Here is a 24207-nt window from a genome sequence, read left to right as displayed (position 1 = left end):
CTCCCACTGAGCTCCAGCTGTTTCTTCCTATGACTGTCTCTTGTCTCTACTCTCCTTGACTCCTAACCCTGCTTCAGCCCCGGGTTTATATAGGGGAAGTTCTTCCCCTCCCAAGACTGGGCAGGAGGTGTGGCATGCCCAGGATCCCTGACCAAAGGACCTCCCACCTGCTCTCAGACATAACATCTCTATCACTGTGGCAACCAGACCCCTGGGGTGTCACATTCCCCCCTAGTGAAATTTAGTACTCCGGGACTAAACATATTTTAGAAAAACATAACAAGATAAAAACAATAATAATACAATAAGAAAAACATATAAAGATGGTTACGGCATGTCCGTAACCGGGTGCAGTCTTTGAAGAAAAGCAAGGTGTCCATTTCACCAAAACAGGGAGACGTAACCAGGTAGGGGTTTGTCCTACCCCGAGTCCTTAACAGTCTTTAGTCCGTCCTGGGTTACGCTCCAACTATGTACAAGGATTCCCGGTAAATCCACCAAGGACTCCTACAAATAACTAGAAACACAAAATTATACACAAGCAACAATACACAGGTAAACATAAATAAAACAATTTATACACTTCAAATCCTCCACCGTGCGGGTAACTGGCCTCTAGTGGCCCTAGTGGACCTACGGAGCTGACTGCCTAGCCCTGAACTACAGGGTGTAGGAGCTGTCAAGGGTAAACTGGGCAGCTGTCTACCGGCTCTTTGGCTCACTAGGGATATGGCAGGCTCACTGCAAGCAGAGGGTTGATCCTCCTGGTCTGCGGGTGTGGGGTCTTCTGCCTCCTGGACCGGCTGTTCTTCCAGCTCTACCTGTTGCTCCGTAGGTGCTTGGGATGCTGGTTGGAGGAAGGTGAGTACGGGTACCACAACTGCACCATTGACTTGAGTCCAAGACCGAGGGAAGTCCCCGAGCACAGTACTAACCATATCTTCCCTTTCCTCTACGGGTCGATGGTCTTCTTGTTCCTCTTCAGGGTTCCTCAGTTGTTCGGGACACTTCTTCAGGTGGTCCCGGGATACAATAGCTGTGGTTTCCCCTCCGTCTTTACTGATGGTACAAACCTTCGGGTTCTCGTGGCTTGAGGGCAGTACGGTGTACGGGTCCTTTTCCCACTGGTCGTCCAACTTGTGGAGCCGTCTCTTCCTCTTCAAGACCTGCTCTCCGGGTACCAGGGGAACAGCGGGAGCATACTGGTTGTAAGTTTTCTCTTGTCTTTCCCTAGCCTGACAGAGACTTCGCTCCACGCTCTCCTGTACTCTCCGGTACTGCTGCTGCCTCTCCGTGTCCCAGTCTGTTTCTGGTGAAGTGTCCTCGGGTGTCAGGACTCCCATTTCCAGGTCAACAGGTAACTTACCAGGTCTTGCCCTCATTAGGTAAGCCGGGGTACAGTTGGTGGAACCTACCGGGATGTGGTTGTATAGGTCCACCAGATTGGGCAACTTCTCAGGCCACAGACTGCGTTCTTCCAGGGGCAACGTTTTTAAAAGATCCATTACCACCTGGTTCATTTTCTCACAAAGTCCATTAGTTTGCGGATGGTAGGGTGTCGTCCTTATCTTCCGGCAGCCATACAGATTGCAGAATTCCTGGAAGACCTCCGCTTCAAAGGCAGGTCCCTGGTCCGTCAGCACTTGGTCCGGGTACCCGTGTGGACGGCAAAAGTGCTGCTGGAAGGCTCTAGCTGCTGTTTGAGCCGTTAAGTCCTTGACGGGGACGACAACCAAGAACCGGGAGTAATGATCCACGATGGTTAACGCGTAGACGTAGCCACTTCTGCTTGGGGTCAGTTTTACATGATCCAAGGCTACCAGTTCCAACGGTTGCCGGGTGACGATGGACTGCAGGGGAGTCTTCTGGCTGGCACGGTCCTTCCTTGCGTTTCCGCCCAGTTGTAGTGAGGTAAGGGGTTCAACGTAGCAGCCTGCTTACTCCTTACCCGGTGGGAATACTGGATAGTCCCATGACGGTGGAATGCAGGGAGTTCAACTTCTTCCAGTCCCTCCGGATCTTCTCCTTCGTCCGGCAGGTTGGGCATCCTGGACAGGGCATCCGCGTTGGTATTGGAGCGTCCGGCCCGGTATTTGATTGTGAACTCGTAGTTGGACAGACGGGCCATCCACCTCTGCTCCAGGGCACCGAGTCTTGCCGTGTCCAGGTGGGTCAACGGGTTGTTATCCGTGTACACGGTGAACCGGGAAGAAGCGAGGTAATGCTTAAAGCGCTCGGTGACTGCCCATACTACGGCCAGGAACTCTAGCTTAAATGAGCTGTAATTCTCGGGGTTCCTTTCGGTGGGTCGCAGTTTTCGGCTGGCGTAGGCGATTACTCGTTCCTTCCCCTGCTGGATCTGGGACAGTACGGCTCCTAGCCCGATGTTACTGGCGTCGGTGTAGAGGATAAAGGGCTGGCTATAATCTGGGTACGCCAGGATTTCGTCCCCCGTGAGGGCCATCTTCAGCTGGCGGAAGGACTCTTCTTCCAACTCCTCCCATTTGAAGGGCGGCTTCTGGTTCTTGGCCTTCCGGGACTGGCCTATCAGGAGGTCCTGCATAGGTGCTGCCTTTTTGGTGAAACCGGGAATAAACCTTCGGTAGTAGCCTACCAACCCGAGGAACTGCCGCACTTCTTTTACGCTGGAGGGGCTTGGCCATTCCTTAATTGCGGTGATCTTATCAGGGTCGGGAGCCACTCCGTCAGCGCTCACCACGTGTCCCAGGTACTGCACCTTTGGTTTCAGGAGGTGACACTTGGAGGGTTTCACCTTTAGGCCGTAACTCGCCAGAGCTTCGAACACTTCCGCCAGGTGTTTCAGGTGGTCCTCATACGTCTTGGAATATACGATGACATCGTCCAGGTACAACAAGACCGTCTCGAAGTTTCTGTGGCCCAGACAACACTCCATTAGTCGTTGGAAGGTTCCTGGTGCGTTGCAGAGTCCGAACGGCATGCAGGTGAACTCGCTAAGTCCCATCGGGGTGGTGAATGCGGTCTTCTCCCGGTCCGCCTCTGCTACAGGAACCTGCCAGTACCCGCTAGTGAGATCCAAGGTAGAGAAGAAGTTAGCAGATCTTAAAGCAGCCAATGACTCCTCTATCCTTGGTAAGGGGTACGCATCCTTGTGTGTGATACGGTTGATTTTCCGGTAATCTACACACATCCTCATGGTGTTGTCTTTTTTTCTGACTAAGACTAGTGGAGCTGCCCAGGGGCTACAGCTATCCCTGATCACCCCAGCCTTCTTCATGTCTCTAAGCATCCCCTTGGGGTGTTGGTAGTGGGCAGGGGGTACGGGTCGATACCTCTCTTTTATAGGAGGATGGTCTCCCGTGGGGATGTGGTGTTCTACCCCCTTGACTCGCCCGAAGTCTAACGGGTGTTTACTGAACACTCTCTCATACTCCTGAACCACCCGATAGACTCCTTGTTTCTGGTGTGAGGGAGTGGAGTCAGTACCCAGATGTAGTTGCTGACACCAGTCCTCCATGTTTTTCTTAGAGCCGTTACCTTCCTCCGGGTGAGATGGAGGCAAGGGTTCCACAGATTGTATAGAATTTTGGTTAATGGTATATAATTTGGCTAGCGTGGCATACCGGGGCAGGTACACTTCCCTCTCCCCGATATTTATTATGCGAACGGGCACCCTCCCATGGCGTACATCAACCACCCCCCGTGCTGTCAAAATGGTGGGCCTACTGTCTGAGTAAACTGGTTCTACCATTGCCTGGTAATCCCTACCTCTCAGACCAATAGCTGCCCGGCACCAAATCATCATTTCACTTTTTGGGGGCATGGCAATAGGAAAAGGGTCACACATTCTTACGCTACCAATCTCACCGCCGGAGAGTTCCACCTGTTGCCGTCGCATCAGTGCCCGGATCTCTTTCTGGAGCACCCGCTGCTCGCCGGAGCTGGCGTTCTTGGCAACCTGCTGTAAAAGGAAAATCACCTCTGCAAGACAATTTTCAATTACATTAGTTCCTAGAGTTATTTTTGGGTGACTCTCATGTTTGTCAATATCTACAATGATCAGTCCCTGTGCTGCCAGTTCGACTCTACCGATTTTGATGGTCACCTCTTTAAATCCAATCTGTGGCACGGGCTGGCCATTGCTGGCGATGATACTCAAGTCGTCGTCAGGGTAGCGGGTAATATCCGAGTCATTACAGTACTGCTTAAAGAGCACGTACGGGATGGTGGTGACCTGCGACCCGGTGTCCAGTAGGGCACTCATGGGAATGCCATCCAGTACCACCGGCAAGACTGGACGTCCTCCCACATATCTGTCGCGCCAGTTCGATGGGCCTGGTGATCTTTTTCCTGGGGGTTAGCCCTCTACCCCAGGTTGTGCCCGTTTAAAGAACAGTACCTTGCCATATGTCCGGGTTGATTGCAGCGGCGGCAGATGGGTCGTCCGTCCTCGCTGTATCGGTCACTGTGTCTTCCTCTGGCCAGTGGGGTCCTCCTTGGTCGACGCCACGGGATGTCCTCCGGTCCGGATGCCAGCTGGATCTTCCCTGGGGTGGAAACCTGTAAAGACTGCACAGTTCGGGTTAGCGCAGCAACGCTCTTAGCTAGCTCTTGGACCTGATGGTGTAGGTCTGGAGCTGGGTCATTGTGCAAAGCCTGCGCATCAGCTCCCACAGGCCCTGTCGACAAGGGCGCCGCCTCCTGGTGGTAAGTAATAGCTGGGCGCCTGTGGGTCATAACGCCACCCGGTGCCGGTTCTCGGAGCACCCGGATGGCTCTGTCCTTGAACTGTGCAAAGCCCAGATGGGGATCCTGTAAGGCCATCGCCCGCAACTGGGTTCGGTGGGCATTACAATACAGTCCCTCTATAAATTGTTCAGTCAACAGCCTGTCCTCGTTTCCCACTCCATCAGGGTCGGTCTGCTTAATGGCCCTCAGGGCCTCTTGTAGGTTTAGTGCATAGTCCCTTATACTCTCATGCGCTCGCTGCTTGCACCCGTAGAATCTAAGCTTAATCTCGGCTGAGGTGCGGGTATCAAAGGTATCCTTCAGCCGGGTTAGTATCCCTGCGACAGTCTTCCTCCCAGGTGGCCAGGATTTTACTTCCCTTTTAGCTGCCCCGGTTAGTTGGGCCACCAGGATGCTCACTTTTTGCTCTTCGGTGAGGGGGTACACCTGGAAGAGGCTATCCAGCTTTTCTCTAAAGTCATGCAGGGTATGTGACTCCCCTGAGTACTGGGGTAGCCAAGCTGCTCCCGGGATATAGGGCATGGTGAAGGGCATAACTGCAGCAGCGGTGGCGCTGGCGGGGGTTGAGGCAGTGAAGCTCTCCTCCGTATCCGACATCTTCCTCCCCCCTAGTGGACCGTGGCCTACCTTGCGATGATCCTGTTCCGTAGGCCGCGGCTCCGCAGTAGATCGTCAGGGTTGAGGACCTTCCGTCGCGCTCCGGTGACGTCGGCGTCTGCTGGGCTCCTTCCAGGACCTTACGCAACGTCCGGACGTGAGGCGGGGCTTCAGTTCTCGCGCGCTTTCGAAGTCCACGCCCCTCTTCTTCCCGCGCGGCGTCCTCAAGATGGCGTCAAATGGCGGGAAAACTCCACGGATGGCGGGAAGAAGGCCAAAGATGGCGCCGGATGGCGGGAAAACTTCGCGGATGGCGGGAAGAAGGCAGAAGATGGCGCCGGATGGCGGGAAACCTCACCACTGGTAAGTTTGAACAGTCTTTGCTTTTCAGGCACGCAGTACCCGGTGGTTGCGGGCACGAAATCCTGCCGACTACGCCAAAGTTGACGCGCCCCTGGGCCTGCTGTGTCGCGCAGCGTCTCGCGCACGGGGGCTTACCCGGAACCGGATCAGATGAGGGTTGTAGTCTCCGAGTGGCGGGGACCCGGTCCGTGCCCAGGGGGTCAGACTCAGTGTGTGGCAGTCTTGATAGATGTTATTTGAGTGTCGACTACGCCACCCGTTGATTTGCAGCTATGGAGCTGCCGCTGCAGGGCAGACCGCTGAGGCCGGTGTAGAATTGTGCAGCGTGATAGTATAACCCCCAACGGGAGGGGTATGGCCTCAGGGCAGCCGACGTGGAAGATGGGGGTAGCAGGAACCACTCAGAGACGGTGCGGTGTAATTCAGGGTCTTTACTGGTAACAACGATAGACCCTCCCGGAGTACTTGCTAGCGAACGGGGCCTGGTCAGTCCTTGAGCAGATGGGATCTCCCCTGGCCAGGCGGAGTTGTAGGCCTCCCAAACTGACTGTACTCTTCTGGCTACCTTGCTAGAAGCGGATATAAGTAGCCCACGTCCCTGAGTGTACCGTGTGGTGCTCACCCGTATGGCCGGTGACTCGGGGCCTTCATTTGGCTTCCGCTCCACGATGGCGGTGCTGGTCCCACACGTGTGACCGTGCCTTCGGGTTTCTGGGCCTGAGGACCTGAAATCCCCTGCCGGTCGGCTTCTGCTGCTGGGTAAGAGTTAGTCCCCACAGCCTCGGACGCCGGGTCCGGTAAGAACGCTTCTCAGTCAGGGCGAGCTCTGCAGCTGCCAGCCCCTGACTCGTAGCAGTATTGCTCCCACTGAGCTCCAGCTGTTTCTTCCTATGACTGTCTCTTGTCTCTACTCTCCTGGACTCCTAACCCTGCTTCAGCCCGGGTTTATATAGGCGAAGTTCTTCCCCTCCCAAGACTGGGCAGGAGGTGTGGCATGCACAGGATCCCTGACCAAAGGACCTCCCACCTGCTCTCAGACATAACATCTCTATCACGGTGGCAACCAGACCCCTGGGGTGTCACATAAGCAGGCAGTAACTCATGCTGTCATGGCTCAGCAATACAGAAAAAACTGACCGGCACTTCCAAAACAAGAAATAGGTGTGTACAGGTGCTCACCAGGAGCAGCTACCTCCATATACAACTAACAAACAAAGTAGCACTCTGCAACACTAAGTATGCAAACGTGAAATATATGAAATTTGAATAGCATTACTTCTCTAGAAAATAGAAATAAATGAGAAATCTTAGTGCATAAATTGGCCAATTCATGTGTACCTGGTAGCCACATAAGGCGTTTCTCATTATACCAGGATGCTACCAATGTGAGCTCCTATCTGCTGCAATTAAAACCGCCTGTGGCAGCAGGCTCTTGGTTTCCCATTGCTACTTTGTTTGTTAGTTGTATATGGAGGTAGCTGCTCCTAGTAAGCATCTGCACACACCAATTTCTTGTTTTGGAAGTGCCAGGTCAGTTTTAGCATTTAGTGAACATGGTAAAAAAAAATTGTGAATTGCACTTTTTTGCAATTTCACCGCACTTGGAATTTTTTTCAAGTTTGACAGTACGAGATATGATAAAACCAAAGGTGGCATTCAAAAGTACAACCTGTCCTGCAAAAAATAAACCCTAACACGGCTATATTGACAGAGAATTAAAAAAGTTATGACTCTGGGAAGAAGGGAAGCAAAAAACAAAAATGCAAAAATGGAAAATGGCCCAGGGGTAAAGGGGTTAATTGAAACGTCCGCTTAGGGCGCAAAAAAAAATCCCTCACACAACTCCATCTACGAAGAAGCAAAAAATTTACAGGATTCAAAATGATTTTGTATTACAAATTTCAGATTTTTTTTTCACCACTAAAATAATTAAAAACTGGGCAAGTTTGCCATTGAAGTGACCTGGAGAATTATTGATGGTCATTTTTATCGCAGAATGAACTTATCATGGGTGTATCAAGTGTGACAGACAGTCGCTCTGGATCAGGCTGTAGAATACAAGTGAATGGAGTTGCATTGTGACCATAAGGGTACTGCGACCGCAATAAAAGAGGTATAAAGAATCACAGTACCGTTGGGGTTGCAATATGACTCCATTCACCTAGCAATTTTTGGCCGCACCACTTGAGTCGCTGTTGGTATTGCTGTGAAACCCCATCCTAAAATTTAGTTATTTATTTAAGTCCTAAAATGAGAGTTTTGAAAAAACAGCTCTTTTTTCCTGATATATTTCCATTACCAAGATACGTTCTACAACAGATCTATGGCAAAACATTCACCTTGAAGCCGTCCTAGATTTTGAGGTCAATTTGCAGAAGGCACTTTTCTGTTGCATATGGTGAGATATAAGATGTGGTAAAATCTTGTCCACTGTGTTGCTACTGTAATATGCTATTGACTTACCACTGGCAAATTCGGATGGAAAATCTGCAACATATCCACCCATGTGAACATATCCTAAGAATTTGGGGCCAGATTTATCAGTACTATCTAAGGCCAGACAAAGACAACCATTTTCTCTCCATCTGAGAAAACTGATCCAATTATGCTAATCAGACTTGGATCAGAGCTTGATCAGAGTGAGATCCGATTTTCTCGGAAGCGAAGAAAAAAAAATGTCTTCACCTTCTCCATTATGTCAGTCAGTTGGATCTCATCTGAGTGTGGGCTGATTTTTTTCACGGACCCATAAATACAAATAAGCAAGTGCCATCCAATTCTTGGAGGCAAATTATGCATGCTGCTATTTTTGTCTTCCAACAGGAAAAAAAACTAACATGTTCACAGCCTCATAGAATAACAAAATTATAGCTAACACTCATCCAATTAAAATGGCTGTCTACACGAGGCTTATTTCTTACATCTTAGGCAGTGCAAACTTAGATTGGCACATTTTAAGATTGCCTAAATTTATCAGAGTGGTCCATACTGTTTGATAAATTTGTCTAATTTTACAACTGTCTAGGATAAGTTGACATCACTTTTTAACTGCTTACTTTTTGCCAGAAATGTGTGCCACAATTTTGGTTCATTTTTGGGCACATTGTGTCTGTTAGGCCAAGACTAGTGATGAGCGAGCACTAAATTGCTCGGGTCGAGCAAATTGGAATACTTGGGTGCTCGACCCGAGCAACAAGCCCAATGTAAGTCTATAGGAAACTCGTGCATTTTTCAGGTGGCTACCCCCGGCGGTCTGCAGAGGGCCTAAAAATTGCCAAAATCGATGGGAACAGTGCTCAAATGACATGGGAACAGCATGGGGAAGACCCCTGGAAGCATTTCTGACTCCCAGGTCACTACTGTCAACAACGTTGTCAGAGTATTACGCCACTTTTACAGACTCACAATAAAACATACAAAAACAAAACCAAAATGGATTTTCCTGGGAAATATATTAAGGAACATCCTTTCCAGGGTAATCACTTGTATATAAGGCAAAATAAATAACCCAAACCAAAAATACTCTTCCACATCTTGGGCTATGTTCACACGTAGCGTTTTTGATGCATTTTTGCACTTTTGCATTGCTTTCAACAAAGACAAATGCATTCACTGGGAAATGTCATTTTAACAGTTTACAACCTTATCTTGCCATGTGGTGTGTGACACATCATCAGACACATGCATACAGTGCTGAAAAGACATGGGAACAGCATGGGGAAGACCTCTGGAAGCATTTCTGACTCCCAGGTCCCTGCCTAAAAGTGTGCCCATCATAAGTGATCCTTGGCGCATGCGAAGATGCCTCCTGCCATGCACCTGTTGTTGCAGACTTGCAACAATCACTGTCCTCATCCCTGTCCCAGTGCAGAGTTCAGTTGGAATGCAAGCGCAAGTATGCAGCCAGCCACCCACCCACCCACAAGCTGCAATACTATACTGCCAATTTTTTGACAGCTGCTTGCAATTGAAATGTGGCCTTTTAGGCTCGTGGAGGCGGAAGCTTTTCATAACCTCATGCCGGCGGCGGCCGGGTGTCCATACTCGGTCCCCAGCCGCCACTGTTTCTCCTGGTGTCGTCTCCGCCTTCCACAAGCACGGGTCCCACAACATTACCCGTGCCCTCCCCAGTGCACTTACTGGGAAGGACCGCCTAACCACAAACATGTGGACAGGTGAATGTGGCCAGGGACAGTACGGAGCCAGTCCACAGCTTTTTTTGATGAGAGTTGTATTTAGCTCGGTGAAAGGACTGGCATAGAGGGAAACCGTATCTACCCTGGGTGTCATTTGTCCCAGGAAGTCCTCTAATGCAGGCTGTTGCAGAAGCAATGGCAGCCCGTCCAACATCAACTCGCACTTGTCGGTGGTGCTTTGACACACAAACATCTTTCTTTGCCCATTTAATTTCATGAATACAGAGTTGGACAATGGCCTGATCTGCAATGCGGTTTAAGAAATAATATGTATAAGCATGTCCGATCCACATTAAAAAAGCAGCCATAGAGTGTCCGGGAACCTTCCCCCACACTTTTCTTAGCCAGGGCTGGTTCTCGGCAGGGTTGGACGGGCCCACCAGAGAACCGGAGACTCCTCCGGTGGGCCCTGGCTTCTCCTTCAGGAGAGTTCAAAGTGCCGAAGTGAGGCCATGATGATGATAGAGGCCACCATCTGCTTAGTTTTCTGTTACTTGGAATGTAAGCGCAAGTATGCAGCCAGCCACCCACCCACAGGCCGCAACACTAAACTGCCAGATTTATGGTTTGCTGCTTGCAATTGAAATATGGCCTTTTAGGCTCGTGGAGGCGGAAGCTTTTCACAACCTCATGCCGGCGGCGGCTGGGTGTCCATACTCGGTCCCCAGCCGCCACTGTTTCTCCCAGTGTTGTCTCCGCCTTCCACAAGCACGGGTCCCACAACATTACCCATGCCCTCCCCAGTGCACTTACTGGGATGGACCGCCTAACCACAAACACGCGTAGAGGGAAACCGTATCTACTCTGGGTATCATTTCTCGTCACCAGGTTCCGCCCATTGTCACACACGACCATGCCTGGCTGTATGTTCAGCGGTGAGAGCCACAGATCAGACTGCTGTGTTACAGCTTTCAACAACTCTGCAGCACTGGGCGGTTTGTCAATTAAGCATTAAGCATGTTATCTTCAGCACAGCCTGTTGCCGCTTGGCCAAGGCAGTGCTGCAGTGCTGTCAGCTTGTGACTGATGTGGTCATTTCGGAGATGGAGGAGGAATGTGATTACATTGAGTTTAAATTGATGACGCTATTTTTTATACTAAAGAAAGATCCTATTGTTTTGTTTTTTTTACGTTATTTTTTAAGACAAATGCATTCATCGGGAAATGTCATATTAACATTTTACAACCTTATCTGCGAAATGTGGTGTGTGACACATCATCAGACACATCCTGTTTTATTTATCATGGAGGGACTCTGAAAGTCATAAAGCCTATTTTTATAGGGCCATCAGATGGCCCTTACTATTCTTAAAAGGCCAGCAGTCGTCCCTCGCTATTGTTAGAGAGCCATCAGCCGGCTATGCTTTGTTGTTCCCATTATTAACAATTGGGTCTCCTATACTGTTATTGCGTATCCAGTGACTGCAAGGGCTGCCAAAAATTTGGACGCAACCCAATACCCCTTTGAAGAGACATAGAGGAGGGTCTCAGTAAAAAAAATGTTCCCATTATAAAGGAGCGGGTCTCCTATAGTGGTAGTGCCCATGCTGTGACTGCAAGGGCTGCCAAAATTTGGGTAAAACCCCACTAAGAATTTAAAGACACATAGAGCAGGGCCACAGTAATGACAAATTCCCATTAGAAAGGAGAGAGTCTGCTATACAGTTATAGGGTATGCAGTGAGTCCAACGGCTGACCAATTTTAGGAAAACCCCCACTAAGAATTTAAAGACACATAGAGCAGGGCCACAGTAACAAGGTACGACATGTTCCCATTAGAAAGGAGAGAGTCTGTTATACAGTTATAAGGTATGCAGTGAGTCCAACGGCTGACCAAATTTAGGAAAAACCCCACTAACAATTTAAAGAGACATAGAGCAGGGCCACAGTAACGAGAAATTCCCATTAGAGAGGAGAGAGTCTCCCATAATGTTGGCATATGCAGTGAATGCAAGGGCAGCCAAAAATTTGGAGGCACTTCAATGCCCCTTGGAGGAGACGTGGAGGAGGGCCTCATAAAAAAATGTTCCCATTAGAAAAGAGCGGGCCTCCTATACTCCAGGAAGCGTATACCCATGTGTGGGTGTGAAAAGGTGCATGGGAATATACCTCCCAAGAAAAGACACTGGATTTGAGTTTATGTTACGCTGCTATCATTCGGGGGTGTTGAGAAGTCTGGCCCAATCCAGCCCTTGTTCATTTTTATAAGAGTCAGCCTGTCAGCATTTTCAGTTGACAGGCGGATGCGCTTATCAGTTATAATTCCACCAGCGGCACTAAAAACCCGCTCTGATAAAACGCTGGCGGCAGGGCAGACCAGGACCTCCAAGGCATAGAGAGCCATTTCATTCCACATATCCAGCTTGGATACCCAATAATTATAAGGCACAGAGGAATCACGGAGGACGTTGGTACGGTCGGCAAGGTACTCCCTCAGCATCTTCCAAAACTTTGCACTCCTTGTGAGAGTACCCCGCGCCTCAGGGCCTGTGTGATGGGAGGGTCTGAGAAAACTCTCCCAGAACTTTGACAGTGTTCCCCTGCCTCTGCTGGATTGAAGTTGTGTCTCTCTCACCTGTACTCCTTGGTTGTCCAATGAAGTGTGCCCTCTGCCGCCAGCGTTTTCAGATGAGAATTGTTTTAATAGTTCAGCAACAAGGGCCTTCTGGTACAGCCCCATTTTTGTGGACCTGTCCGCCTCAGGAATAAGAGATATAAAGTTCTTCTTGTGGCGTGGGTCTAGAAGAGTCACCAACCGGTAATATAAAAAATAAAATAAATTCAGCTCACCTGGTTCTCACATCAGTTGAGTTCATCAGCTTTGACAAAGAGCATAGTATCATGCTCGAAACGCGTAGCTGGATTCTATGATGTGATTCATTCATTGAACTGATCTGAACTATTTTTCTATCAATAAAAAAAAAATTTTGGAAATTTTTTCCCGGAAGCCAGTTTCTTCTTACATTTATACACCAACCAGTAATGACTGTCACCCAAAATTTTGAGAACGCGAGGATCATGGGAAAGACAGCGTAACATAAACTCAGCCATGCGTGCCAGACTAACAGGCAAGACTTCCGTGTCCTCACCAAGAGGATGACTGACCATGCTCTCCTCCCCCTCCTCCTCTTCTCTGTCCTCTGGCCATCCATGCTGAACAGACGGTATGACAGCTGTGCAGGTAGTACCGTCTATAGTGCATGAAACTAGCTCCTGTCCTTCCGCCTCCTCCTCTTCCTCATTGTCACCCAATCCACGTTGGGATGAGATGAGGCTTGGCTTTGTGTAATCACCCTGTATTGTTCCTTGCTCCTTCTCATCGTGCTCCGCCTGCAATGCATCCTCTTTGATTGTGAGCAGAGAGCGTTTCAGAAGACAGAGAAGCGGGATGGTGACGCTAATTATGGCGTCATCGCCGCTCACCATTTTGGTGGAGTCCTCAAAGTTTTGGAGGATGTTACATATGTCTGACATCCATGTCCACTCCTGAGTCTTAAGTGTGGAGTCTGAACTGAATACCGAAGGCCTTGTTGATGCTGGTACTCAACAACTGCCCTCTTCTGCTCTCAAATCCTTCCCAACATCTGCAGTGTAGAGTTCCAACGTGTGGGGACATCACACACCAGTCTGTGAGCCGGAAGCGGCAAACGCTGCTGAAACACGGCAAGGGTGGCGGAAGCTATAGCTGACTTTCTAAAATGGGCACACAGGCGGCGTACTTTAACAAGCAGATCCGGCAGCTCCGGGTAGGATTTGAGAAACCACTGAACCACGAGGTTAAGCACATGGGCCAGGCATGGTACGTGTGTGAGCTAGCCTCGCCTCAGAGCCGCCACCAGGTTCCGGCCATTGTCACACACGACCATGCCTGGCTGTAGGTTCAGCAGTGTGAGCCACAGATCTGCCAGCTCTTTCAGAGCTGTCCACAACTCTTCAGCATTGTGCTGTTTGTCACCTAAACATATGAGTTTCAGCACAGCCTGTTGCTGCTTGGCTGAGGCACTGCTGCAGTGCTTCCAGCTTGTGACTGATGTGGTCATTTCGGAGATGGAGGCTGAAGAGGAGGCTGAGGCTGAGGAGGGTGAGGTGCAGGAGCTGTAGACCGTGGGGACAACCCTGATTGACCTAGGGCCCGCAATCCTTGGTGTCGGGAGGATGTGTTCCGTCCCAAGGTCCGACTGGGTCCCGGCTTCCACTATGTTAACCCAGTGTGCCATCAGCGAGATGTACCGTCCCTGCCCACAAGCACTTGTTCACGTGTCTGTGGTTAGGTGGACTTTCCCGGTAACTGCGTTGTTGAGGGCACGGCTAATGTTTTGGGACATGTGCTTTTGTAATGCGGGGACGGTACACTGGGAGAAATAGTGGTGGCTGGGGACCGAGGGACGGCCGCCGCCATCAGGTTGCGGAATGCTTCCGTCAGCACAAGCCTAAAAAGCAACATTTCGAGCTCAAGCAGTCGTGAAATGTGAGAATTTAGTAGTGTGGCCTGTGGGGCGTTGGCTGCATATTTGCACTTGTGTTCCAAGGACTGGGGTATGGACAACTGAACGCTGCGCTGGGACAAGGACATGGACGTGCTTCCTGATGCTTCTACTTGAGAGTGTGCAATGACAGGTGCAGGGCAGGAGGCATATTCGCATGCACCATGGACAGGGAATTGGCTTCTTGCACAACAGCGGAAGAAGCAATGGTGCCACCTGCAGACACTGTTCCTGGACCCTGGGGTTCGGCCCACAAAGTCGGGTGCTTTGCTGCCATGTGCCTGATCATGCTGGCGGTGGTCAGGCTGGTCGTTTTGCCACCCCTGCTGATGCTGGCCTGGCAGGTGGTGGAAATGGCCTTTTTGGGGTTATCGGCAGAGTCTTTAAAAAACAACCAGACTCGGGAAGACCTAACAGTTGTACTGGCAACTTCCTTCGTGTTGGTGTTACGGGGAGTGGTTGCCTGCCTTCTGTCTGCGGCCACCACATTGCTTCTTCCTGCCTGTTGGGGTACTCTGCCTCCCTCCCTCTGTGTGCTGCTGTCCTCGCTCTGCATGTCCTCCTGCCAGGTTGGGTCAGTTACTATATCATCCACCACCTCATCTTCCACTTCCGCACCCTGGTCCTCCTCCTGAGTTTCTGCCAATTGTGTCTCATCATCGTCCACCTCTTGTGACACAATCCCACCGTCACCTTTGTGTGACCGTGGCTGTTCAAATATTTGGGCATCGCTACACGTGATCTCCTCTTCCCCCGCTTCAAGTTGACCGGGCGAGAGGCCCGAATCTATAAATGGAAAAGTGAACAGCTCTTCAGACAAGTGTGGGATCAGTTGTCTCTGGGTACTCGGCATGGTGGGAGGAAGGAGGATCAGGGTGAGGAATATGTGGTCCAGACTCACGGCTACGGAGACTTGACCTTGTGGAAGACAGGGTGGTGGCTAAGTGACTGGAAGCATTATCCGCTATCCAACCAACAACCTTTAGACACTGCTCTGGGTTCAATAGTGGTGTGCTGCGGTCCCCTAGAAATTGGGACAGGACGGTCAGGTGAGAAGATGTGGGTGTTTGTTGTGCCACAATTTCAGCTTGCCCATGGCCTTGTCCTCGGCCTCTGCATGCACCATTACCATCACGTCCAGTTCCCCGTCCCTTGCAACGTGCCTTGCCCTTTTTAAATGGAGGACAGTATCTTCCACGCTCACTACAAATGACTGAGTTTGGAGCGAACTTATATGTGATCCGTGTGATGGAGAAAACAGAGTTTTAAATACCTGGCCTGTAGTTAAGTAGTTTGAACAGCAAACTGCTGTGAATTGCTTCACTGACACACTGAAAGAAATTTTTAATGGAGGCCAGAAATGGCAGTACTTTCTGACAACGCATATGTGATCCATGTGACGGAGAAAACAGAGTTTTAAATACCTGACCTGTAGGTAAGTAGTTTGAACAGCAAACTGCAGTGAATTGCTTCACTGACACACTGAAAGAAATTTTTAATGGAGGCCAGAAATGGCAGTATTTTCTGACAACGTATATGTGATCCGTGTGACGGAGAAAACAGAGTTTTAAATACCTGACCTGTAGGTAAGTAGTTTGAACAGCAAGCTGCTGTGAATTGCTTCACTGAGACACTAAAGGAAATTTTTAATAGAGGCCAGAAATGGCAGTATTTTCTAACAACGTATATGTGATCCGTTTGACGGAGAAAGCACAGTTTTAAATAGCTGGATTTCTAGCGCTGTAATATGGAAAGGACCTGGCTGTATTCTGCAGTGCCAACAAGCAAATGGCGCAGAAAAATGGTGTTCTCTGGATTGCTTTTTAAGCAAATAATGAGGATTAAGATCCAAAGAAAAGTATTCCTGGCCCCTGAGACCTGGGCCTTTGTATAAAAATATCTAAAAGCAGCAGAAAGCAGAATTGGAATGGAGCCTCTTGTGCTATATGCACTGCAGTCTGCTGTATACCCTGCCTGCCTATATACACTGCCTGCCTGATATCTCTGCAGATGGATTAGTTAGTCCTCAAAAGGACTGTTTGTTAAGATGGATATGTGTAATGTACGGTTTTTCTCCCTATACTACCTAATACACAAGCAAATCTCTTCCTGACGCAGCAGCACCTCTCCCTATACAAGCAAATGGCGCAGAAAAATTCTGTTCTCTGGATTGCTTTTTAAGCAAATAATGAGGATTAAGATCCAAAGAAAAGTATTCCTGGCCCCTGAGACCTGGGCCTTTGTATAGAAATTTCTAACAGCAGCAGAAGGCAGAATTGGAATGGAGCCTATTGTGCTATATGCACTGCAGTCTGCTATATACCCTGCCTGCCTATATACACTGCCTGCCTGATATCTCTGCAGATGGATTAGTTAGTCCTCAAAAGGACTGTTTGTTAAGATGGATATGTGTAATGTACGGTTTGTCTCCCTACACTACCTAATACACAAGCAAATCTCTCCCTGATGCAGCAGCATCTCTCCCTACACTGTCTGATTCTGGAGTGACTGTGACGAGCATGGCGGCGCCAGGTCTGATATAGACCCGATGACGCTATGCGGCCAGCCAATCACTGTAATGCTACAACCACCATGGCTATGGCATTACAGTGAGTGGCAGGCAATCCCTGCATGATCATTGGCTCTGTAAAGAGCGCCAAACATGCAGGGAGGAGACCTGAGCTCCCATCGAGCAGCCCCGGAAATACTCGGCTGGCGCCGAGCATCTTGAGCAGTGAGATGCTCTGGTGGGCACCGAGCAGTAGCTAGCATGCTCGCTCATCACTAGCCAAGACCCTTTCCTGACAAGCCATACATATTTTCAGCAAGGTAACGCTCCCTCATAAGCCAAAACGCAGAAAGTGTCTAAAATACAGAATAAATATGGTGTAGGTCTTGAAAGACAGCTTTTTTTCTGAAATTGCACCAAAATTGTGGCACATTTAGCCTCATATTGTTATAGTTTTACAATAAACTTTAAAGTCAGTGCTATTTTACATCAGGTAAATATCATAGAATATTGTGGTTGCGGTTCAAGGTCAGTGTCCTCAAAGAATTCAGACCTGTAATTTAACCCATTAGTATGCCTTAATAATATACTGGTGTGATATCCATGAGGTTGAATTCTAAAAGTTTATTGCTCCTGAATATGATACAGTGTCTTGAAAAAGTATTCATACCCCTTGAAATTTTCCATATTTTTACACCCACAAAACTTAAATGTTTTTATTGGGATTTTATGTGATCTACCAACACTATGTAGCAAGTATTTGTAAAGAATAAAGGAAAAGATACATGGTTTTCTAAATATTTTAAAAATATAAATCTGAAAATGATGATGGGCATTTGAATTCAGCCCCCCTGAATCAATACTTTGTAGGACCACCTTTCACTGCAATTACTGCTGCAAGTCTTTTGGGGTTTGTCTCTACCAACTTTGCACATCTAGAGGCTGACAATTTTGCCCATTCTTCCTTGTAAACTGGCTCTAGCTTAGTGAGATTGGATGGAGAGCGCCTGTGAACAGCAATTTTCAAGTCTTGACATAGATTCTCAATAGAATTTAAGTTTGGACCGTGACTGGGCCATTCACACACATGAATATGCTTTGATCTAAATCATTCCATTGTAGCTCTGGCAGTATATTTAGGGTCATTGTCCTGCTGAAAGGTGAACTTACACCCCAGTCTCAAGTCTTTTGCAGCCTCTAACAGGCTTTCTGCCAGGATTGCCTTGTATTTAGCTCCATCAATCTTTACATCAACTCTGACCAGTTTCCCTATCCCTGCTGAAGAAAAGCATTCCAACATTTTGCTGCCACCACCATGTTTGACGGTGGAGATGGTGTTTTCAGGGTAATGTGCAGTGTTCGTTTTCCTACACACATAGCAGTTTGCATTTAGCCCAAAAAGTTCTACTTTGGTCTCATTTAACCAGAGCACCTTCTTTCACATGCTAGCTGAGTCCCCTACATGGCTTTTTGCAAACTGCAAAAGGGACATTTTACAGCTAGCTTTCAAAAGTGGCTTTCTTCTTGCCAGTCTTCCATAAAGGCAAGTGTCACACAAGGTGTGGGAAAGACTTAGTGCAACACAAAGGGAAGAGGAAAAGGAAGCCAAGACTCTAGGGAAATGGGAGAGTGGAGACCTTCTAGGCTGGTCTAGAGTCACCCTGTCTCCCCTAACGACCCTATATTGGTTTGCACGCGTACCCCGCCCTGTCTTTTCCTGGCGTTTGGCTAAGGCTAGAGAAGGGAGGAGATGAGCACTAATCGATCCCCACTGAACACTGAAGACAACAAGGTTTGACAAACAGAGAAATTGCTTTAGACGACTCCAGACAAATGCACACATGTCCTCAAGCTCCAGAGAAGAAGAAGTACTGCTCTTGCTAAAGCCTTCACAAGGAGTAATGAATATCGACGGCACCTCCCTCTGGAGCACAGCAGGTATTTATGCACCCAGGCCAGGGTGTTAATTAGCCAGAGGAAGGTAGCCACTGGGTCCTAGAGACAACCTCTAGGAAGGTGTCTGCAATGCCAAATGTAGAGATCTCGTGCAACCCACTGCAGGGCTACTGTTTGTCACTTCTGACACACCCGTGACATCAAGATTTATGGAGGTATGTGACTAATAGCTGTCCTGCAAACAAATTCTCCCACCTGAGCGGTAGATTTCTGCAGCTCTTCCAGTGTGACCATGAGCCTCTTGACTGCTTCTAATTAGAACTCTCCTTGCTTGGGAAGTCAGTTTCGGTGGATGGCCATGTCTTGGTAGGTTTGCATTTGTGCCATACGCCTTCCATTTTTGCATGATGGTTTGGACAGTGCTCTGTGAGATGTTCAGAGCTTGGGCTATTTTTTAATAACCTAACTTTGCTTCACTCTTCTACACAACTTTATCCTTGAATGTCTGGTGTGTTCCTTAGTATTCATTATGTTGTTTGACCACAAATGTACTCAAACAAACCTCTGAGGCCTTCACAGAACAGCTGTAACAATACTGTGAATAAATTACACACAGGTGGACTCAATTTATTAATTATGTGACTTCTATAGGCAATTGGTCACTCAAGATTTTATTAAGAGGTATCAGACTACTGGAGGCTGAACACAAATGAATGTCACAATTTTTGTTACACCCGCAGGTGGCACACGTGGTTCCTGTACCCACTGTGCCACAGGGCCTGCCTAGGAAGGGGCGTAGCTAAGTGGCTACCCGGTTTTCACTGGAGCTCCTGATGGTGGAGACAGGCTGGACAGCAGGTAGCCACCAGGTACCACTCCTAGGAAGTCCCTGGTACTGCAGCAGCTGACCCCAGGGGTCAGGTTCGCTGACATGGACTCGGGCTACGTTCAGACTGGATTGATTTGGAGTCCGGATATACAGGATACTCGGATAGGCACAAGTTCAGACACACAGGTGGTCTCGGATACTGGTATTGGCACCGGCCGCACATGGACCAATGGACAAGGTTCAGGCACTGGCTGCCCTAGGACCAGAGACATCGGATTCAGGACTAGCTACCCAAGGACCAGGGACTTCAGGTTCAGGACTGGCCGCACAAGGACCAGGAACTTCAGGTTCAGGACTGACTACACAAGGACATGGGACTTTGGGTTCAGGACTTGCCACACAAGGACCAGGGATGTCGAGTTTAGGACTAGTCACACAAGGACCAGAGGCTTTGGGTTCAGCCACAACAGGACCAAGGGACCTAGCAACTCATTAGTAAGAGACTACACACTAATGAATAATGAATACTGTTGCTTTGGCGAATCCCTATAGGGGAGGGATCCTAATATACAAGATGCCGCCCAGCAATTGACTGCGAGTCATCCTGCAGGTGTACCCTGATACTAAACGCCTCCCAGCTATTGGCTGGGGGCATTTTACTACGTATCCGTTGCCCTTTTAAGAACGAGGGAGCACGTGTACACTAGACGTGCCGCCAGGTGGTGTGGCGTGCACAAGCAGGAGGCACGCCAGCACACGGGAAGGTGACTGCGCGGCTGTGGCGATAACAGGGGCATACATAAAAATCATGGGACCCCATACAGTAGCAGAAGTTCTAATTGGGCCCCTCTTCCCCAATAAAAATAAATATTTGTTGGGGCTACAGAGGGGCATATCTCACAACTTTACAGTCTTTACTTAGTAATTTTCCTCCTGCTGAAGTCCTAGATCCCTCTTTCATTGCCCCCATATAGTATGATGCCAACAAAAGTGCCCGCCAAACATAGTATGATACCCCCATGGAGAATTCCTCCACATTAGCCTCCACATGCATAGTATAATGACCCTACTGTACACCACTTCAACTCCCAAGGTTGGTGACCCCAACACAATATGGTCCTCCAACTGTGACTTCCACACAGCTCTACATGCAGTATAATGGGCCTACATACAGTATAATGGCCCCACACTGTATAATGGCCCACACAAGTCCTCCAAACAGTATAATGGCCCCCACACAGCCTTGCACACAGTATAATTGCTTGCATACAGTATAATGGCCCCACGTAGCCTTCCACAGAGTATAATACACTCCTCAGTTCCCCCACTGCTTTGGTCTCTGCAGCGCGTCTCCTGAACTCAGCAGTTCCACTGTCTGACACAGCGTAGAGCATGATGAAGTGACGCCATCGTGCCTGCTGCTTCAGACGCAGAGGGGGAATGATGGGAGAGGGAGCATCACATGACGCTGCCTCCTCCATCATTGCTTTCAACTGTATCGACATCTGCCGATACATTGAATCATGGGCGGGGCGGTGCCACTGGCTGGCTGGGAGGGGGGCCTGGTGCAGGGGGGGCTGGTGCGGGCGCTGACACCGGGCTCCCCTGGCTCATGGGCCCCACAGCAGTTGCGTGGCCTGCCGCCATTGGCAGTACGCAACTGGGCGGTGAGCATGACTGCGTCCCTGCATGGGAGAAGAAGGAGAGCCATGCAGGGACTTCGGCATAAACGTTACAATTTTCAGATTTATATTTTTAAAATAATTAGAATACCATGTATCATTTCCTTTACACTTCACAAATACTTGCCACTTTCTGTTGGTATATCACATAAAATCCCAATAAAATACATTTTATGTTTGTGGGTGTAACGTGAAAAAATGTGGAAAAGTTCATGTGGCATGTGTAGCACCCCGAGGACTCGGCTGCTACAGGGGTATTGCACCTCGAACCAGAGGTGTGATATTCCACTCCCGGGTAAGGATGGAGAGTGGACCGGGGCTCAGTAGGCTGCATGCACCACACACACCCCATTTCCGAGGAACAGACCAACGGTGCTCCCACTAGACAGAGTGCAGGCACGACAGCTTCTGTTCCTGGCTGGAGTGGGGAGGGGGAGGAAAACCCAGTGGTGTAGGAGCAGATAGGGGTGGGTTTCTGGGCATAGGTAGGAGCCCATTGGTTGCTAGTCACCTGGGCTCACACATAGAGGAAGGTATATAAGGTGGGCACCATCTTAGGTCAGTGGTCAGTTCAGAGAGGAGAAGAAGAAGAGAGGAGCTCAGCCAGAGAGGGCTGACAGGGAGCTGTGGCTCAGTCTGGGCCCAGCTCCAGAGGCAAGCCTGGAGTGGAGGCCTGAGACAGCAGAAAGAGAAAGGAGAAGGAACAGGAAGGAAAGTAAGAAAGGAACTGAAACAGAGGAAAAAGGAGGCAAGGAACACAAAGAAAGGCCCAGAGACACGAAGGCAGAAGGAACCCCATATGCCCAGAGGAGATACTGGGTGAAGGGTTGGCAGAGCAGGGTACCGGAACCCGAATTGGTGGAGGCGACTAATCCTCAGCCAAAACCGGAGGTCGTGACCACATCTTGGTGCGACCCCTCACTACATCCACCAGAAAGGCATACCACATAGGGTCAGGGAGACCGGAGAAAGGTTTCACCAACAGAAGGCCCGAGGAAGCTGGACAAAGGTGGGTCACTGGTGGGGACGGCCAGTAGAAAGGAAGAGAGGGGAGCTTTCAGCCACACTCTGGAATTGCTTGGGAATTGACCGAGTCCCTTACCTGGTGGACGCATCACGGCTCGGGCGGTCACTGCTGGCCGAAGTGACCGGAGCAACAACTGTGAGTAAAGCTTTGGAAACTGCACCACACGTCTCTGTGATTCCTTGCCGCTCCAGCACCACTAGCACTGGGACCCTCACAACATCACTCCCATCATCTTCCACATTAGCTGCCCTGAGGCAATACTCCTCCTGTGGGAGCCATCCCATACTCAGCTGCGCAAACAACATCAGCCTCAGCGGTCTGCAGCGCAGCGGCGGTCCCCACTGACCGCAATCCACGGGTGGCGTAGTCGGACACTTATTACAACATTTAGACTGCCACTGGTTTGACCACCCTGGGCACGGACCGGGTCACCGCCACGGAGAACTACAACCCCCAGCGATCCGGCTCCGGGTATTCCCCCTGCACAGCAGCAGCGCACAGGCCCAGGGGGCGCGTCACATGAATACTTTTTCAAGGCACTGAAAGTATCCTGGGGTGCTGATATCCATGATGAGACAACCTTTTTGTGTTACAGGCAGTTAAAAGTAACATTATATATATATTGTGATAGAGTCACTGGTATGATATACGATGGGAGGTATGTGTCACTCAGGTTGCTCTCCTGTGTGAACTGAAACCTACTAAATTTCTGCCAGCATGTTATATGCTGGGGGTTAACTCTCTTAAAGGGTGTGGTTTTATGGGAATGGCAAAGAGGGTGGGAGGCCATTCCCCTACCTCCCCTCAGGGTGTGGCTGAGCAGGGCTAAATACTCAGTCAGTAATTTGCTCTGTGTAGTGTGTGATCTGGAGAGTGAAGTCTCCAGGCTGTGTGAAGCCAGAGAGCAACAGCAGAGAACTGTTTTTTGCTCAGACTTTACTGTGCTACCTGGAGCTGGCCGAGCCTCGCTTGCTATTGGACTCTATTATACCTTATGTTTTGTTTTCCTCTTAACCCCGAGAGGGCCTGTTTATTTTTATGGGACACTGCTGGAGTTTATGCCACAGAATAAACCAGCAGGAAGTTAATCCGAACCGTGTGTCTTGCGTCTGCCTCTGGAGAGCCGAGCAAGTCGCTTTACCACAATAAATATATATATATAGAAAATAAAAAATAAAATAAAATAATAAAAAAAAAACAGGCAGCACTCCAAAAATTAAAGTGAAAAAAACGTGGCTTTACTGATCCATTAACAGCAAAGTTTCGGCAGATTTCTCTGCCTTTCTCAAGCGTTCTTTCTGGCTTGAGAAAGGCAGAGAAATCTGCCGAAACTTTGCTGTTAATGGATCAGTAAAGCAACGTTTTTTTCACTTCAATTTTTGGAGTGCTGCCTGTTTTTTTTCATTTTCTATTCGTGGAAGGTTTGGACATCACCTTAAGAGATTTTATTGCACCCGGCTTCTTTTTGTAGTGCAACCAAATTTTCTTTAATTATATATATAATAATAATATATATATATATATATATATATATATATATATATATATATATATATATATATATATATATATATATATATATATATATATACACTGTATGTATAGATATATATATAATTTTTTAAAACATTTTTTAAATACCTGATTCACAGAATATTAAAAAGAATGTTCATACCTGAGCTTTTATCCCCATCTTCCTTAACTCCACACTCTTTCTTCCAATCGTCTACAATTATTGATGATGTCAAATCAGTAAACATTGTCAGAGGACATGATGGAGAGCAGCCCGGCAAGGTGAGCAAGTAGGGATCTACTGTTGAGTCATTTCGATAGTACATTTCAATAGTGTATTTCCTGGAGATTTTAAACAAAAATATTTTGATAATCATGTTCAAA

At 48.7% G+C, this 24207-nt stretch overlaps 1 protein-coding gene across 5 annotated transcripts in view; it reads right to left on the bottom strand.

Annotated features, from left to right (window-relative positions):
* ACP3 (acid phosphatase 3) overlaps positions 1-24207 on the bottom strand; it is a 200264-nt gene that overhangs the window by 2950 nt on the left and 173107 nt on the right. For all 5 annotated transcript variants that reach the window (XM_073678094.1, XM_073678095.1, XM_073678091.1 and 2 more), the window contains one exon: positions 23987-24165. In XM_073678094.1, coding sequence (XP_073534195.1) covers positions 23987-24165 — 179 coding nt within the window. The remainder of the gene's footprint in view (positions 1-23986; positions 24166-24207) is intronic.

This window comes from Phyllobates terribilis, unplaced genomic scaffold (assembly GCF_046119375.1).
Source record: "Phyllobates terribilis strain yellow unplaced genomic scaffold, ASM4611937v1 Scaffold_4__5_contigs__length_816908805, whole genome shotgun sequence".
Classification (NCBI taxonomy): domain Eukaryota; kingdom Metazoa; phylum Chordata; class Amphibia; order Anura; family Dendrobatidae; genus Phyllobates; species Phyllobates terribilis.
This window is presented reverse-complemented; position numbering and strand designations above follow the sequence as displayed.